At 37.5% G+C, this 19,087-nt stretch overlaps 1 protein-coding gene across 1 annotated transcript; it reads left to right on the top strand.

The window, feature by feature from the left end:
* The first annotated feature begins 241 nt into the window (after positions 1 to 241).
* Positions 242 to 17,992, top strand: PGRMC2 (progesterone receptor membrane component 2). Its single transcript, XM_043902409.1, has 3 exons — positions 242 to 1,062; positions 14,221 to 14,376; positions 15,779 to 17,992. Exons 1-3 carry the CDS (start codon positions 573 to 575, stop codon positions 15,874 to 15,876), a joined length of 744 nt encoding a protein of 247 aa, XP_043758344.1. The 5' UTR covers positions 242 to 572; the 3' UTR covers positions 15,877 to 17,992.
* Positions 17,993 to 19,087: the final 1,095 nt, after the last annotated feature.

Genomic DNA, 19,087 nt, shown 5'->3' with positions numbered 1-19,087 from the left:
ATGGGAGAAAAGACACCCCTTTTCGGGGCGCGAAGCGGTTAAAACTATGTCGCAGCTTCTCTCTAACCACTAGTCCGCACCCTCGGAAAGGTGTCCGAGAGGCCGCCTCAGCAGCCGCCTCAGCGAACATGAGGCTCTGAAGCGCAGCGTGGGCGAAGAAGCGGGAGCGGGCGGACGCAAACCGATACCAGGGAAGGGGCGGGGTCCGTGAGCGCATGCGCACAGCCAGAGGACTGGGCAGGCCGTGCCTCCCAGAGGGTTTGCGGAGGAAAGTAGAGCTCGTGGCGCCCCGGAACCCGCGCACGCGCCGTAGCCTCGCCCCGCCTGTGCGCGCGCGCGGCCGGCGCAGCCTCTTCACTTCAGACCCGCCCCCCTCTTGTACTTCAACTAGAGAAGGAGACAGGCGAGAGCAGGGAAGTGTGGGGCGAGGTGGGCGGGGCGTCGCACGCGAGCGCGGCCAGCAAAAGGACGGCTGAGGGAGAGATCCAAGAATACGTTACCGCGTAAACACCCAATCAGGAGCCGGCCTGACCCCGCCCCCTACCCTCACGTTATTGGCTAGGAAGCCCCATATGGGCGGGGCCGGCCGTGGGGTTGGGGAGGGCAGGGGGCGGGGAGGAGGAGGAAGGCGCTGGCGGGCAGTGATGGCGGCGGGTGATGGGGACGTGAATTTAGGCACCCTGGGGAGTGGCAGCGAGAGCAGCAGCGACGGTAGCAGCGAGAGCCCGGGAGGCGCGGGAGCGGCAGCAGAAGGGGGCGGTTGGTCGGCAACGGCGTTGGCGCTTCTGACGGTGGGCGGGGAGATGCTGCTGAACGTGGCGCTGGTGGCGCTGGTGCTGCTGGGGGCCTACCGGCTGTGGGTGCGCTGGGGGCGGCGGGGTCTGGGCGCCGGGGCCGGAGCGGGCGAAGAGAGCCCCGCTGCCTCTTTGCCTCGTATGAAGAAGCGGGACTTCAGCTTGGAGCAGCTGCGCCAGTACGACGGGTCTCGCAACCCGCGCATCCTGCTTGCGGTCAATGGGAAAGTCTTCGACGTGACCAAAGGCAGCAAGTTCTACGGCCCGGGTGAGGAGGAGTTGGAAGGGGAGGGGGAGGACCCCCTGCAGCTCAAGCACGACCCCCTTCTGATGGGGAGGCCCCTGGGCACCGGGTTAGTTTGCCAGCCTTCTCGACATCTGGACCCCCGAGCCGTATCTGCCGCACCTGAGATGGCCCGCCCCCCACACGCCCCAGCCGCGGGCCCCACCGGTGTTTACTCCTCGAATTCGGATCCCAGTGTCGCCCCAGCAATGAGCTCTGAATATTCATCTTTTTCCTATTCCATTTCTCTTCTCAGCCTTTTCTTGGGCTGAATTTTTCAAAATCCTTTTAGTTGTCGCCAGTCACGCTGGCCCTCAGCCTTTACTGAGCTTTCTGGTTTCTGGAATCGTTGGGGGCAGGAAAGAAGGAAGATTTCTGAAGTAGGGACCTAAAATTTTAGGCCCTGTAATTCACAACTTTCTTTACTTTTGTGTGTGTGTGTGTGCGCGCGCCACAGAGCGCTTATCTACTACTCCCCATAAGGCCACGTTTAAGTACACGTAGTTCCAAGTCCCAACCTTCTAGAATCCGGTCCCATATGCAGCACCGTGACTTTTTTTTAAAACCGGTTTTGATACAGAGATGTTTTCCAAGATTAACAGTCTATGTGGGATGAGGCTGATCATAATGCAGATCCTAATAAATACTGGCAAGGTTATTCGCCCTGAGTTTTGGAGGTGGAACTCATATACCCAGCAGGCGTGCTTGTACAGATTCTTCTTCTTTTTTTTTTTTTTTTTTGTAGCAGGAAGGCAAGTATGAAAATACACGTTGATTATCACTTTGTTTTCACTGAGAAGAAAGAACTTTATAAACAGCTATAAATTCATATCACCATGCACCAGTTCTGCAAGTTAAATGTTTCTAAAGCTTTGCTTTCAGAGAACTGTGTATGTAAGGTGGTTGGTTTAGAAACCCTTCTTTAACAATGTAGTTATAGCAGACATTTCAGTTCAGACTCATGAAACCTGTTGGCATACCATAAAATGGAGCAACATTGTACATTCTGGTTGTGTAGTTATTCTGAGCTTTTAAGGAGTTACTACAATAAAAGTAAATAAAATTAGAGACCTATAGTGACCTGTTAATTTGGAAGAGGACATCCAAGTCTTAAGGGGTTGGCAAATCTAAAAACAAGTTGGTTTCCTCTTTAATCTGTTAGTTCATGATGTTTATTGACACCTGCAACTGTACACTTATGATTTCTGTGCTTAGTGTCTGGAAGATATTTTAGAAGTGTTTTTGGTTTGTTGTTTGTTAATTGGATTAAAGAAGAGAAATGGGAGATTCTACACCCGATAACAACAAGCATGTTGAACTATTTCTTAGTTGTTTGTGTTTTGTGTATATATTTACATTCAATCCAACCAAGTCACAGATAGCTTATAAAGTACTTGCTGCTTGTATAAAAATGAAAACCAGATGTCTACCCATTCATATCAGCTGACACAGTTAATACATTTTTGTTTACTTAGCGAATGTGGGTAGGGGCAAAGGACAATATTTAAACGAACAGACCAAATTAAATTTTTTTTTTAGTCAAGAATTTACACAGTATTATGTATTCAGTGATTAGAAATTGTGTACAGGTCTAGGTTTTTAATACAGAACTTACCCAAACTAAAAACTCTGCTTTTGTAGCCCCTATCTAAACGGACAGTGAAGCAACCAAGTGTTTAGTGCAAAGAAGCATATCAGTCCTCACACATTAATGCCTTGCCACTATCTGAAAATAGCTAAGAGAGACAGCCATGGACACAGTTTGGCAGCACCCAGTGGCAAATGTTCTGCAACAGAAATTTTTAAATTAAGATGACAGTCATCGTTATAATATAGATAGTCTTTGTGTGGCTCGAGCCAGTGAGGGGGTTCCCCTCAGATGACAACAGAGGACTCAGTTTTAGGTTAGCTTTCACTGATTTCCAGGTTCTTCATGATGAACAGGCAGAGTGACACTCCATTATTTCATTCTAAGTAGTTTTGAACAACCTAAACAGATACTTGGAATACTTTTTTATTGAAAGGAACCTTAAAGTTAGCCAGATCAGCTTATGGATTTGGAATATATTTCACATTAAGAGGAGATCTAACATTTCCCAGAAGTCTTGAAGCAAGATTTCGGGCTATAAAACAAATTCAGTTTTTATTTTAATTTTTTTATCCTCAAATCAATTAAGGGATTTTGTAGCAGAGTAATTCAGAAGTAAAAATCCTTCTATGAGACTTTGTAGCTTGAAAGAATGAGTTTAGGGAGTCTAGCCAATATCCACTCCCAGTTCTCAATAATGGTTTTAGAGTTAAAAGATTGTTTGTGAGGCTTTTCTGTGTTGAAGTTATTTTTATTTTTAGTCATAATTTTTAAAGTTTGAGTTCTTAAAAAATTAAATGTTGGCAGTTTAATTTAGTGGAGTAAACAGACATTGGGAAACAATTGGCATTAACTACATTTGTCAATATTAAGTTTAGTAACAGTTCAGGCACTTGGCCAGTTTGTGAGGAAAGTGATCATGTAAGAAACAAAAAATATGGGAGGAGAAAGGAAACAGATTTGTTAAGCAGCTACTACATCACATCTATTATTTTGTCATCTCCACAATGCTTCAGTGAGGTTAGTGAACATCCCTATCTTTAAGAGAGAGAGCTTGAGGTTTAGGAATTTGGAGTAAATTGGTTGGGTCACACAGACATGATATTCAAATCCGGATATATTTGACCACAAAGCCTGTCTACTCTATTTCAGATAAACTGCATTCTGAGATAAACTTACATAGAGAATCTGTTATTTTTATACCCTCTCCTGGTTCCCATAAGGATTTAAAGCCTCAGAGAAACATACTTCGATGGCTTTATGTTGTGATGTTCAATATGGTAGCCACAAGCCACATGAATTGAGTTTCTCAGTCACTTGAGCCATATTTCAAGTTCCCAAACAGTGCACTTTATAGAGCATTTCCATCTTCCCATCGAGTTCTGATTCTAGAGGTTAGGGTAGAAGGAGGAGGAAACTCCCATTTGGGGCTTATTATCTCATTTAATTTCCAGACAGCTCTAGGAGATAGGTGATGTTCCCATTTTACAAATGTGGAAACTGAATTCAGAGATTTTGCCCAAAATTACATATCTGGTAAATGGCCAAGCTAGAAATCAAACACAGTCTAACTGGCTTCACAGGCTATGCTTACTACTATATTACAAATAATATAATTTCATGTTTCCAGCATCATAATAGATGAGGAAGACTCATCTATCATTTTAACTATTAATATTAATAATTTGGTGTAATATTTCTGCAGTGGGATTCTAGCAAAACTTTTTGCTTTTATTCTTTATAACGGCAGGAAATATACAGTTATACAACTGACCTTTCTAACAGTTTATTCACATTTCTGGTATTAAGATACATAGCTTCCCCTTTATTCCATGTAGAGTTTTTTTTGACATATAACAAAGCTGTAATTTCTCCAATATACCATTTAAATTCCACTGGAAAGAAAAAAGTTTCTAAGAAGTACCCCCATGACATGCCTAATATTTAGGAGATGGGGAAAAGGAGTTCATACACCTTTTATGTGTTCTTCCTCCTTTTTTAACTTGATATCCACATGTTAATTTTATTTGTAGTTTGCAAAATTGCAGCTGAAGCAAGAGTTGCAGCATATGGACAAACATATTCTTTCATGAGTGTCCATTGACACTATCCAGCTTTCATCCTAGACTTTTGTTTTGAAGCCAACTGGGTCTGTGTTAGGTCTAATGCCCATGCACATTCATTACCTACCAATCAGGTAAAAGGACCAGCTAAGTTTTCTGATGAATTTTGATACTCTGCTCAAATTTATACTAATTTCTTTTTTTTTTTTTTGGCTGTGCCATGTGGTTTATAGGATCTTAGTTCCTCAACCAGGGATCAGACCCACCCCTGTATTGGAAGTTCAAAGTCATAACCGCCGGCTTGGCAGGGAATTCCCTTTACTAGTAAATTTCTACAGTACCTAGTTGGTTGGCTCCTCTGAGTTCAACATCATTCCATTGTTTTTAGTCAAAGAGGGAATTGTGTTAAATACTAACACAAAGTATAAAAGGATAGCTTAAACCATGTATGAGACCAGAAGATGTTATTCAGGTTGAAGGAAAGGAGTAGATTAACATCTGGAGGTAGCCCTTTTTACGTTCTTTTCATAGTTCTTTCAACCATGTGGCATAGGTCACTCAACCCCCGCATACTTGTGAGATACATCACTAAACAACTGCTGTGCAAGAGCCAGCATTTTGTTTCAAGAGCAACTCTGAGAAGGAATAACCTGGATTTCATCACACTGTTGCCTAGATAAATGTTTTGAGTAATTCTCTGAGTCTTCAAAACTTGTGCTTCCCAGCCCTCATGGAGTTTATGTTCTGTTAAGAAGGACAGATAATAAACTATTACTCAATATGTGATTATAATAAAGGACTTTATTTATTAGGAATAGATGGTAAAAAGAAGTACTTATTTATATTGGTTTGTCAAGAAAGTGGGGATTGATAATTAAGCAAAAACCTGAAGGAACCAGCCTTACAAAGATTGGGTGTATCATTGTTTTAAAGCTATCTAATAACCAGACCTAGGACTGATAACAACAGAGGAAGAAACATCCTTATCACCCTTACTGATTTTCAGATTTGACTTCAGGCTTCATTTGATAAGTATTACCTCAGCAGTTCTTTTTCCATCCTTTTAAGCAATGTGTTTTATTTTTTCTTTATAAACAACATAGCTGGATTTTTAAAAATTAAATTTAATGCCAGTACTGTCTTTTAACAACTTAATCAGTTTATATTTTTTGTCCGTACTAGCATATTTAGATTTATTTCTACTGTCCTATTTAGTAATTTCTCTGACCACTTTTCTTTGCCTTCTTTCCCACCATTTTTTCTTAGATGGATTTTTTTATTCCACTTTTTCTGCCCTACTGATTTGTTGTTTCATTTTAGTATTGTTGATTTACAGTTGTATTAATTTCTACTGTACAGCACGGTGTTCCAGTTATACACATACATACATTCTTTTTCATATTCTTTTCCTTTGTGATTTCTCACAGGGTATCAAATATAGTTCCCAGTGCTATATAGCAGTACCTTTTGTTTATCCATTCTCTATATACTAATTTGTATCTGCTCATCCCAAACTCCCGACCTTTGCCACCCCCATTCCACCCATCCCTTACAAGCCAGAAGTCTGTTGTCTATGTTTGGTAGTCTTGTTTCTATTTCATATCTACCTGCTAATTTGGATGCATTCTATTTGTATTCTTTTGGTGGCAAGAGTCTTTTCCTTAAATTTTTTCCATAGGCATTGTCACTCTGAACAATATATGAATGTTAACCAAACATTTTTGTACAAATTAGAAAGAACTGTCACTTTAAAACACTTTACTGCCATTGGACAGAGTATTTCTTAATATTAAATATACAAAACAATAGTGTAGACAGATGTGAATGGTGTCCCCTGGAGTTGTATGGTACACAGCCATATGTTGTGGTCTTGGGTTAGAAGGCTTTAACTCTAATCCCTCCCCACTCCATTTTCTATGTTATTTCTATTAGACTTACAGTTTTACTGTAGTTTTTTAAACACTACCCTCAAACTGAATAATAAACTTTTTTTAAATAGGCAATTTTCATTTACATTTACCAATAGAGTTACCATTTTCTTCTTTCACTGTCATTTCTTGCATCTCATACTTTTGTTCAGAGTTCAGTTTTCATTTTAGTGAGGTATGTCCTATAGTTTTGTCATTGATAGAAAAAAAATCACTTTCTGCCCTCATTCAGGAATTATAGTACAGATCCAGTTCCAGTTCAGTCGATAAGTCATGTCCGACTCTTTGTGACCCCATGAACTACAGCACGCCAGGCCTCCCTGTCCATCACCAACTCCCAGAGTCTACCCAAACCCATGTCCATTGAGTTGGTGATGCCATCCAGCCGTCATATCCTCTGTCGTTCCCTTCTCCTCCTGCCTTTCCCAGCATCAGGGTCTTTTCCAGTGAGTCAACTCTTCGCATCAGGTGGCCAAAGTATTGGAGTTTCAGCTTCAACATCAGTCCTTCCAATGAACACCCAGGACTGATCTCCTTTAGGATGGACTGATTGGATCTCGTTGCAGTCCAAGGGACTCTCGAGAGTCTTCTCCAACACCACAGTTCAAAAGCATCAATTCTTCGGTGCTCAGCTGTATAGTCCAACTCTCACATCCATACATGACCACTGTAAAAACCGTAGCCTTGACCAGACAGACCTTTGTTGACAAGGTAATGTCTATGCTTTTTAATATGCTGTCTAGGTTGGTCATAACTTTCCTTCCAAGGAGCAAACATCTATTAATTTCATGGCTTCAGTGGCCATCTGCAGTGATTTTAGAGCCCAAAAAAATAGTCTGTCACTGTTTCCATTGTTTCCCCATCTATTTCCCATGAAGTGATAGGACTGGATGCCATGAACGTAGTTTTTAACAATGCAAACCTTTAACAATATTTTAATATATTGAGCGCCTTTTGTATCAGTTTAGAAAGAACTCTTTCAGTTTTTGGAATGTGTGTGTAATTCTGTTATGAATATATCATTTAATAGTCCACTTTTAATGAATATTTGTTTCCAGTCTCTTGTTATTACATACATGCATGCATGCTCAGTTGCTTTAGTCATGTCCAGCTCTTTGTGATCCTATGGACTGTAGCCCACCAGGCCTCTCTGTCCATGGGATTCTCCAGGCAAGAATACTAGAGTGGGTTGCCATTTCCTCCTCCAGGGGAACTTTCCTACCCAGGGATCGAACCCATGTCTGCCAGTGCCTTCTGCATTACAGGCAGATTCTTTACCTACTGAGCCACCTGGGAAGCATGGTATCATGTACGTATCATTTCAAAATGTTACTAAAATCATCTATTAAATAAATTCCTAGAAGTAAAACTACTGAGTCTTAGGTTATGGACATTTTAAATTTGGATACTTCTTTCTAAATTGCCCTCCAGAGATGTTGGACCAATTTACACTCACATGAAAATGCCTATTTCTCACTCTCTTGCCAAAAATTGATATAAAATTTTTTTATCTTTGTCAATCTAAGAAGTTAAAATAGTATTTCAATATTATTTTAATTTACATTTCTCTTTTTCTCAGTGAATTTTGGTTAGTTACATTTGGAATTTATTTAAGATGTGAAGTAAGCATCAACTTTTGTTTTTGTTTTCTTACAGGGGGCTATTCAGTTATTGCAACACCATTTATAGAATAGTTTTTTTCCCTAATACTTGTTGTTAAGAGATTATCTAGTTTGACCTCTACAATTTTAGGCATGTAAAATTTGCCTCAAATGTAGGGTGTGGCCACAAACCCAAGTATCTTGGCTTGGAAGAGGTATTCTTCCAGTTTTACCATGCTGCCTTCCCTCTAAAAGTCCTGGGAGTTCCTAGAACCAAGCATAAAAAAGATGTATTAGTTGGATTTCATTTAATCACTTTTATATATGGTTTGATTTGTCCTAGGTCCATAAATAATAAGTTACTCAGTGTGCGTACGTGCTCAGTTGTGTCCGACTCTTTGCGACCCCACGGGATGTAGCCTTCAGCTCTTCTGTCTGTGGGATTTTCCAGGCAAGAATACTGGAGTGGTTTGCCATTCCCTTCTCCAAGGATCTTCCTGACCCTGGGATCAAACCTGCATCTCCTACATTGGCAGGTGGATACTTTACCACTGAGCCACCTGGGAAGCCCTATACCAAGTATTATTAGATTTTTTTTTTTAACTTGCTTTAATAATCACAGAAGACTATTGTCAAAATACGCCAGAAAACTAGGCTGTTTAACTTTTAGTGAATTAAAGTTTATCTCTCAGCGCTATGGTTTTTATACCATGAAAATAACTAAAATATTCATTCTGGAATTTTCTTCATAAATACTAATGTATTAATAGATACATAATCACCCTAGTAGAAAATTATTTATTACATATTTTAGATGTTTACTTTTTCCTGGAATTTTTTGCTCATTAAATTAGTGTTTTACAATAACCATATGTTGTTCCCTTATCAAAAATATGTCACTCCATTATATTTGACTGTATGATAGTAAGCAGTTTCAGGATGCAATAACTGGTAGATTTATTGATTTTTGAACTTCAAAAAAATCTGTATCGTAAGTTGTGTTAACTCTTAAAACTTAATGAAATCTGGATTCTAACTAGTATGTCATTTTGGTATATTTAACAGTATCATAGAAGTAAGATTTATCTATAAAATGATGTCCTAGAATATTTGTTTTATAAATACATTTTAAAGAATCTGTCTTGGCTAAATAATTGGGTTCATTTTTTGTAGCAAGAATATTCTTGAAATAGTAAACCTAGTTTTGTATCAGCATTATATTTTAGTTTTTTGGAAGGCAAGAGTATAATTCTCCTATTGTTACTGAAATGTTAATGTTTAAATGAACCTTAATAGTTAAAACAATCTGATTAGTTTATATGAGCTAGCCTTTTAATTTTTTTTTTATAAATTATACCATACCAAAAGACCTAAGAGCTTTTAAAATGTGCTTTCCTTGGGTAGCTCTCTGTTGTTATAGTATTATGGATAGCCAAGAGTAGTCACCAAAATATTAGAGTCATAACATATATGTCAGTTAAATAAGGGGGTAGTGGAAAGGGGAGGTATTACTGAACTCTCAGGTATGATTCTGATTGTGTTAGGGATGCAGAGGAATATACTTTAACTGGACCTCAAATCCTCCTTTCTCAGCAGGTCATCCTTTTCCATCTCTAGTTCTTAGTCTTAATATTACATTCTTTATGCTATTACAGTAAAAAGAAAACTATTTTCAAAAAGACCTTTTCAGAAGTTAAATGCTTCATGTGGGAAATTCGAAATATGTGGAGAGGTCATTCTTTTCAATAGTTAACAGAACATCATTTTGTTTAGGATTAGGCTTGCATTATTAACTGTTGCCTCTAGTTCACTCTTAAGTTATCCAAACCAAAAAACAGCATTCCCTCTTAGGGAAGTTGGCAGGAAATTTTACTAAAGAATACACTGGTATGTTATCCATATACTTAAAGATGGAGGTTCTTATGACTTCTGTTTTTATAGTGATCATCTTTTCGTCTCCTTTTTACCATTTGGATGTTTTTAAGGTTGGTGAAGTATCCTCAAGTAGATTGAATTTTGTAGACCAGGAAGGTAAATATTATATAACATAATGCTAAGAAAAGCTATTGATTTCTACAGCTTTTTTTGGTTAATGTTCTTCCATTTTAAGAGGTATTTTAAAATAGCCATTCCCCTGAAATTTTGTGATGAGTGAAATGCTCCAGTTTTCAGGGTTGTCATTTCATCTTTGGGTTTGTGGGTCCTCTGTGTTTTCTCAAGATGTACTGTGTTTGGTGTAGTTAGAAAAGTGGTTGGTTCTGTTAATAATTTTAGGCAAGTCATTGAATACCTCTACATCTTTTCATCTGCCAAGAAGGGAGGGCAAAACTATCCCTTCTACTTTGTGATACTATGAGAAGGAAGTGAGATTGCTAGGAAATTCTTCAAAAAGTTGAAATTCTCATTTTCTATTTGTAGTTTTTTTATAGCCTTAATCAGTTTTATTTTTTCTTTTGTGTTTGACTCATCACTGTTTTAAGTTTGTAAGCATTGGTCCAGTCAGCATTAAGATTTTTTTGGTCATTATTGTTTCTTAAGAAAATATTAGTGTTTTATATGTATATATATATATATATTTTCCGTCTCTTGAAAACAGCCATTGCCACGTGGAGTTATACCACAGAAAAACTAAACTGCTTTAAGGTGGACCACTTTTCTTTCCCTCGGGGCTGTTCTTGCTTAATTTTAGTGTTGGGTTTTTTGTTGTTTTTTTTTTAACTTGCTTAGTTTTAAAAGTTAATGTTGGGAATTCCCTGGCAGTCCAGTGGTTAGGACTCAGTGCTCTCACTGCTGGCACTGGGGTTCAGTCCCTGGTTGGGGTCTTGCAAGCCACATGGCTTGGTCAAAAACAGCAATGTTTCTCATTTTAAAAAAGAAGAAGAAATAATGTCATTTGCAGCAACATGATTGGGCCTGGGGATTATCATAAATGAAGTAAGTCAGACAGAAATATCATATGATATCACTTATGTGTGAAATCTTTAAAAATGATACAGATGACTTACTTATGAAACAAATACAGACATAGAAAACAAATTTATGGTTACCCAAGGGGATGAGGGGAGAATAAATTAGGAGTTTGGGCTTAATGTATATACACTACTGTATAAAAGTTTTCCTGGTAGCTCACTGCCTGCAATAAGGAGACCTGGGTTCAATCCCTGGGTCCTGAAGATCCCTTGGAGAGGGAAATGGCAACCCACTCCAGGATTCTTGCCTGGAGAACCCCATGGACAGAGGAGCCTGGCGAGCTACGGTCCACCGGCTCGCAGAGAGTCGGACAGACTGAGCGACTAAGCGCAGCACGATATAGAGAAAGGACAGGGAAACAAGGACCCGGGGCGGGACTCGGCGTCTCGTGCTGGCCGTCATGGAAACGAGTCTAAAACACAGATACTTTTTAAAACCACATTTTTTTTAGAATTACTTTGCTGTACACTTGAAACTAACAGAGCATTGTAAATTAACTATAAATTTAAAAAAAGAAAAAAAGTTAATGTTTCTCCAAAACAATTAACTCCAATTAAAGAACTTCACATTTTACTTTGTAAGTAGAAATTTACTACTATTTACTGTAACTAGTACTAAATTTCTTTATCTTAAACATTTAAATAAATACCGTTTTGAATGTCAGTTTAGATGATGGGCAGTGTTTGAAAGTTACAAATATTGACCAGTTTTAAGTCAAATTTTTATATATAAAATCATGTATTTTGTAAATCTTATTTATTAGCGCATAGTTCTTAAAACATTTTAAACAGGAAAATTTACATGGCCTGCTCTACAAACTAAGATGAAGAAAAACTTAACTCTTAAGAGATTTATATTATAAAAATTGTTTTTTAAATAGCCAGACTTGGGAATCCTCTGGCCGTCCAGTGGCTAGGACTCTTAACTGCTGAGGGCCCAGGTTCAATCCCTGCTCAGGGAACCTAAGTTTTAAGAAGTGTCCCATTTTCTTCTATAGAAGACATATTTAGAAATAGTTGTGATAGTCACCTAATATTAAGGAGCAAGGTAGAAAGTACTTAAGAATGGGAAAGCAGAATAAAAAAGTACTGGAAGTATTACCTTTATTTTTGTGTTAATATATTATTGTCTAATAATGGTCCTGAAATTTATTGCTAAGGCTCTTTTTTTGTTCCATGCAATAAACTTTTAGAGAATGAATTTTCCTAACTCATTTCTAAAACTCATTAGTTTTCCTAAGTAACCCAGTGAGCTTTATGGTGCAGTGCTTACTGTAGTTCAAACTAAGGTTCATAAATGTTTAGAAATTTTTGAATATTCTTCTTAAAGGTATAGATGCTTTTCTGACATAACCATCAATTTCCTAAATGCTTTCAAATATGAATATGGGTATAATCATTATTTTACTCATTTAAAAATCAGGGAATTTCCTTTCTTTGTACTGTGTACTTCTCATTAGAAAATACTTCACTCTGTTAAATGGACAGTAAGCTTTTTCACTGCCCACTGATAATAGTTGCTGGTTCATAATAGTTAAGCCAGCAAATTTGATTTTTAAACTGTTTTCTCTAGATTTATTTTGTCATGTATTGATAACTTTTCAGACTCAGGAAAGAAATTTTTATATATAAAATCATGTATTTTGTAAATCTTATTTATTAGCGCATGGTTCTTAAAACGTTTTAAACAGGAAAATTTACATGGCCTGTTCTACAAACTAAGATGAAGAAAAACTTAACTCTTAAGAGATTTATATTATAAAAATTGTTTTTTAAATAGCCAGACTTGGGAATCCTCTGGCCGTCCAGTGGCTAGGACTCTTAACTGCTGAGGGCCCAGGTTCAATCCCTGCTCAGGGAACCTAAGATCCCACAAGCCGTGTGGCATGGCCAAAAATAAATAAATAAGTAGGCAGGCTTAACCAATTAAATGAAGTAAAACTTTCCTCTCCATTCCCCAGAAACATTGCTACTGTTAAGTACTTGGTTTGTATTCTTCCTGGTGCTTTTTTCATGCATATACAAATACGGGTTAAATGTGCATATATGTGTATCTTTTTTAGTTCAGAGGAGGTCATACTATGGGCTTCTGTGATGGCCCAGTGGTTAAGACTATGCTGCAGAGGGCACGGGTTGGATCTCTGGTCCAGGAACTTAAGTTCCCACATGCCATACAGTGCAGCCAAAAAAGAAAAAAAAATAAAAATAACTAAATGAATCATACTGTGTAATCTAATTGCTTTTTTCAGTTACTGTATCATGGACTTCTTTGTGCATCTGTACATACAGAGTTACCTCATTCTTTTTGATAGCTTTGTACTGTTTCCTTAAAGTAATGTACTATAATTTATGTAAGCAAATTCTTGATATAGAAAATTCCGTGGTTTGGATTTTTGTCTGTTAGTATGTGTTTATTTTGTTCCTACTTTATGCCAGGCATGTGGTAAGCATTGACGATCCAGAGATGTGCAGGAGAGTTGCTGCTCTCAAGGACACACTTTGGGAATGACTTGCTTCTGGTAGCCATTCCTCCCTAGACAAAGTGGTTCCTGATTCTATACACTAATTATTTTGTGTCCTTATAGCCATATATATATCCAGCCAATGTTCTGTTGATTATTTTTAGATGCCACAACTAATTAACAGTAATCAATAAGGCATCATTTCCCCTCAAGAAAACTGGCTTCCAAACCTAACTCTTCTAAGCTTCCTCTTCTTTCTAATCTTTAATCACAGTCTTCATCTTTAAATTAAGTTTTTTTTTTAGTATCTAAAGTAATTGAAATCTAAATTTTCAGTGAAAAACTTTACTTTGGTCAAAAGGTGGATTTCTAAGAAATTTCTTCTTCTTATCCTGTTTAGTGTCTGAGCATGTTTTGAAATTTAAGACTGAGTACCAGATAAGAGTCATGAGGTTTCTTTTATTTGACATTTTCCTTTGAGACATTCTAAAATATTTTTAGATAATCTAAATAATTTCTTTTTTTTCCCCAGCGGGTCCATATGGAATATTTGCTGGTAGGGACGCCTCCAGAGGACTGGCAACATTTTGCCTAGATAAAGATGCACTTAAAGATGAATATGATGATCTCTCAGATTTGAATGCTGTACAAATGGAGAGTGTTCGAGAATGGGAAATGCAGTTTAAAGGTACCTTCATTTTATTGGGTTCTTTACAAATACTAAATTTATGGCCAAAGAAAGTACATGCCATTTTATTACTCTTTAAGAGCGTAAGGATGCTATCTGTTTTCATTGCCATCATTATTTGATGATAAGCATGGGTAACTATCAAAATGATTGTTACATGTGCTTAATGTTAATAAAATCCATATTTAAAAATTCACTTGTTACAAACTGTAAAATTTACAAAAGTTGTAACACCTTTAGTCTTATAAGGCTTGTTCATTAAGATAGAGTTTTTTAAACATAGGCTTATATTTAAAACTGAATTGATTACTGATACTGTAATTTTAGTTTATTTTTAAATGATTTAATTGATCTTACCTTCAAACCATAAAGGAAAAATGTCATTCTCCTTCATTATATGCTTGTGACATCAGTTTTTACTGCCTCAGTGAACACTCTGGACTGCTACCATGTGACTTATGGATCCCTTGAAATATCTCTTCTGGCTTCTTGGCACTTGTACTGGTTCTGCTGGACCAAGCAGTCCTCCTATTTCATCCTCTTGATTTGTCAGTTAATTCACTTAAACTCAGTTCAGAATCCTGACCAAGAAATGACTAAATATTACCATGAACATAACAGTGGACATAACAGTGTTCTAAATTAAACACATGGTAACATAAAAACAAGTGATGTCACATTTAAGAAGAGAGTTTAATAGGAGAAAGAAAAATAATTTACTGAGAGTCACATAGCAGGACCTCAGAGAACACAAGATAATAAGTAACAAGTGAATTTTCATCTGTTCGTTTGGTTTGTTTTCTTAGGGACTACTACATGTGTCACATTTTCTCCCCAAGAATATTTCCTGGTTGGATTTACTTTCCATGTGATTTTCCACCTCATATTTTTCTCCCTACTTTTTCAACCCCAGAAAAGTCACCATTAACTTTTTTAAGATCTTCTCACTGTTGGAAATGCCCTGTGTTGCTACCTTGTTTATTTAATTAAAATTACTTTGGGTTATTAAGTTTAAAGATCTGCTCTGAGACTCGGTGCACAGTAGACGTAAACCAGTTTCAAAGTACATGTCATCAGACCTATTCCAAGAGCCTGGCATGGGTCCTGGACTCACATATATTTTTAAAATGTCTCCAAGTGATTCTGAGACAGTGTCCTTGATTAAGAACTGGTTGTATGGAATACTCTCCTCCAAAGCACAAGTCCGAAGCTTTATAAGTTCCCTGATCCTGTTTTCTTTTGTTCAAGCCTTACATGAGTATAAAAAGACTGGACAAGGTAAACGATAGGGAAAACATACCTTATTCTCTATGACTAAAAGAAGCATACACCTTCCCTGCTGTATAATGGAATCGTGAAATAAATTTGATTGCTACTGATTTTCTTTTGATGTATCTTTCAGAAAAATATGATTATGTAGGCAGACTCCTAAAACCAGGGGAAGAACCATCAGAATATACAGATGAAGAAGATACCAAGGATCACAATAAACAGGATTGAACTTTGTAAACAACCAAAGTCAGGGGCCTTCAGAACTGCAATTCTTACTCCCTTTCACAGAATGTCCAGCATCTTTGGGTTTGGTTCACCTGCTGCAAAAAACATTCAACAGATTGTACAAGCTACATGAGTCTCACTATGAAGATTCGAATACTAGACATTATGTATGCTGCCAGACTTGTTTGTTGCAGTTATTTGTAATGTCTGGTGGGGCTTCATCCTGAAAAGGAGGAGACAGGGATATTTTTAAAGAGCAAGAGAGTCACAAGATTACTTTCTCCTTTTTTTTCCTTCCTTTTTTTTTTTTAATCAAAGACAACCTGATATGTATTTGCTACTTGAGTGTACAAGAGATTTTTTTGAAATCTCTTCAAAAAAAAAAAAAAACAACAGCAAGGAATTGCTGTTTCATGTGCTGTGTTTTGTTTTAGCAGTGAGGTAGAGAGGAGACCTGGGCAGGAGAGGTGAGGGTGCACACCAAATTCAAGTAGTTAAGGCTACTGACACATTAAAATGGTAAATGTGAGTCCCAAGCTTTTCTTTTTGGGTTTTGTCAGGGAAAAGAAGAAAACCTTTATTTCTAAGAAATCTTTGGAAATTAGAAGAATGAATTTCAGGTGGATTTAAGTCAAAGCTAATTCCCCAACAGCAAGATCATTTGAAACTAGTTTTTATCCCTTTCCTTCCCCTAGATCAATCAATATTAATTGTGCCTTATTTCACTTACATAGACTTGAATTATTTTTAGGGAAAGCCCCTATGTGAATTCCGAAGTCACTACAAGCAGCATTGAGACTGAAGTTGGAATATTCTGTTGACTGCAAAACCTTGATGTCATTCTGTGTATATAGAATGTAAAAGGAATATTCAGTGTTACTGCCATATATATGTTAATATACACAAACTTCATTAGCATTATAATGGCCAAATGCATTCCCCCATGCTTCTCTCTTTTCAAAAAAAAAAAAAATTGAAAAACAAATCAACAACTCTGTCCCCTAACAGCTGCCTAATTTCAGGAGTCTTGACTCTCACATCTCACTGGTGTGGGTGCATGGGGCTGTAGTGTGGGTGTCGCGTGGGTGTGTCTGAGTGCGTGTGAGAGCGCCTTGGAAGGGACTCTGCAGATACTGTAAATACCCGTACCATTTTAATAAAGCATGTACAATAAACCAAAATAAGCTTGAGTTGGACTTTATATACAAACTGTAAACCAGTGCATTATAATATGGTAGTCAAGATTGTGTATTTGATTCAAGATAAGGAAAAATCTTGGAATGAGAGGCAGGCACTGGTTAACCAAGTTGTACACATTGTACCACGTTCACTGTAACTTTAGGAAGAAATTCCACTTTGTGGAACATTCTCAAGAGATCTGAGATTATTCAGGTAAGAATTGATATATTAAAATGTACATATTTTTACTTTATATTTTGATGCCAGCTGATTATACTAGAGGTAATAGCACTTCCAATGGTAGTTACTGAACCCAAAACAATAAAGGATATTATACTGTTAGGTTTTAAATTCTGTTCGAAAATGCTCTTACTAAAAAGCCCTATGTATGTCCATTATTTGATTTCATCATATCATGACTGTTTAGGTTCTTAATTGGAGACAAGTTATACCAAAAAAGACAATTTTATTTAATAAGTCACCAGTTAGAAGAATTCTCCTGCGGTATGAGTATAATATATGCGGAAGCCATCAAAGAAAAAGGAAGTTTTAATTGTAATAATAAGCTAAAGTATGTAAAATACTACATTCTATTGTATTCAGTCTTGGAATGTTTTGTAGAAAATGAGTTTCAGCCAAATCTTTGCTGAAGGCTGGTTGCAACAACTGAAGAATGTTGGTAAATGCTTTTTGTGTGTTTTTATGTAAAATATTTTCTAAACAGATTTGTTAAAGTACGTGTCCTCTGGAGTAAATTGATATTGAGAGAGAGAGATATATATATATAATGAATCATTTCAGCCTAAAGTAGTGAATCTACACTTGTGAATAGAGAAACCCTAAATATTCATGCAGTAAAAATTATGCAGTCTGTTAAGAAAAATGAGTAATTTTGTGTTTTGGACTTGAAATAAACAGTGTTCTATGGACAGTTCCTCAATTCCAGTTGAGTGTTCTCATTCTTAGGTAGGTTGATGGGCAGTCACTGAGTGTGGGGGTGGGAGCTGTGGTGACTGGCATTGCTGCTGTCCACCCCCTGCCCCACCCTTAACCACTGTTTCCCCAACCTTCCTGGTTATTAGAACCACTCGAGGTGCTTGAAATACAAATTCTTGGTCCCCAGTCCAAACCTGCCACCCAGTGAGCCAGACTCACCCAGTGAGTCTCAGACTGTAAGGAGTCCCTTGGGTAATGCTTATGATCAGGCACAGTTGGGAAACACCACACTGGTCTTTTCAAGTTATACAATTGACCTTTGAACAAGGGTTTGAACTGTGTGAATCCACTTTTATGCAGTATTACTATATGCAATAAATACTACAGGACTTCATGGTCCACATTTGGTTGAATTTGTGGACGTGGAGCTGTAGATTTCAGAGGGCTGTAAGGGCACAGGTTAGTACCTTAAACCCCCACATAATGTTCAAAGTTCAGCTGAATTGTCTGTTTTTGTCTTCTACTTGAAATAGACTTAACCTTTGGACAGTTTTGGTCTGATGCCCTGTATTCGTTTTTTTGTTTCATTCCCTAAACGTCCATAGTGTTTCTGAGTAAAATGAGATTTCACATAAAAATGTAGTGTGTGATCTTTTTAAATAGTTTTATTCTCTTAACTTTTTAAAATTTTTTTGATAGCATCTTCAAGTTGGCATTATGTTTCCCAAATAAAGACTATACTGTGAGTACTAGCACAGTTTCTCTTCATTAGAAAGTGAACCCATTCAGATTACAGATCAAGTTTTTTAAAACTTTGACTATGGTGCTAATGGTTACTTAGGTTTTCCTGACAGTGATTCTACCTGCCTTCTTTGAAATCTGCAGAGTCTAACGCATTACTCCCACCTATGATCTAGAAAGCAAAAGTTAATATATTGAACTGGTACTGGGGGAAATTATTCTGTTGAAAACTTGAGATAAATCAGACTCTCCTCACCCAAGTAGCCCATTTACATTTTGATAACTGAGAAGTGCAACACAGTGCTAGAAATAGATGTCACTGGCATGTTAGTGTATGCAAGGCTATATACACTGTGCG

This window comes from Cervus elaphus, chromosome 5, assembly GCF_910594005.1.
Source record: "Cervus elaphus chromosome 5, mCerEla1.1, whole genome shotgun sequence".
Classification (NCBI taxonomy): Eukaryota; Metazoa; Chordata; class Mammalia; order Artiodactyla; family Cervidae; genus Cervus; species Cervus elaphus.
This window is presented reverse-complemented; position numbering and strand designations above follow the sequence as displayed.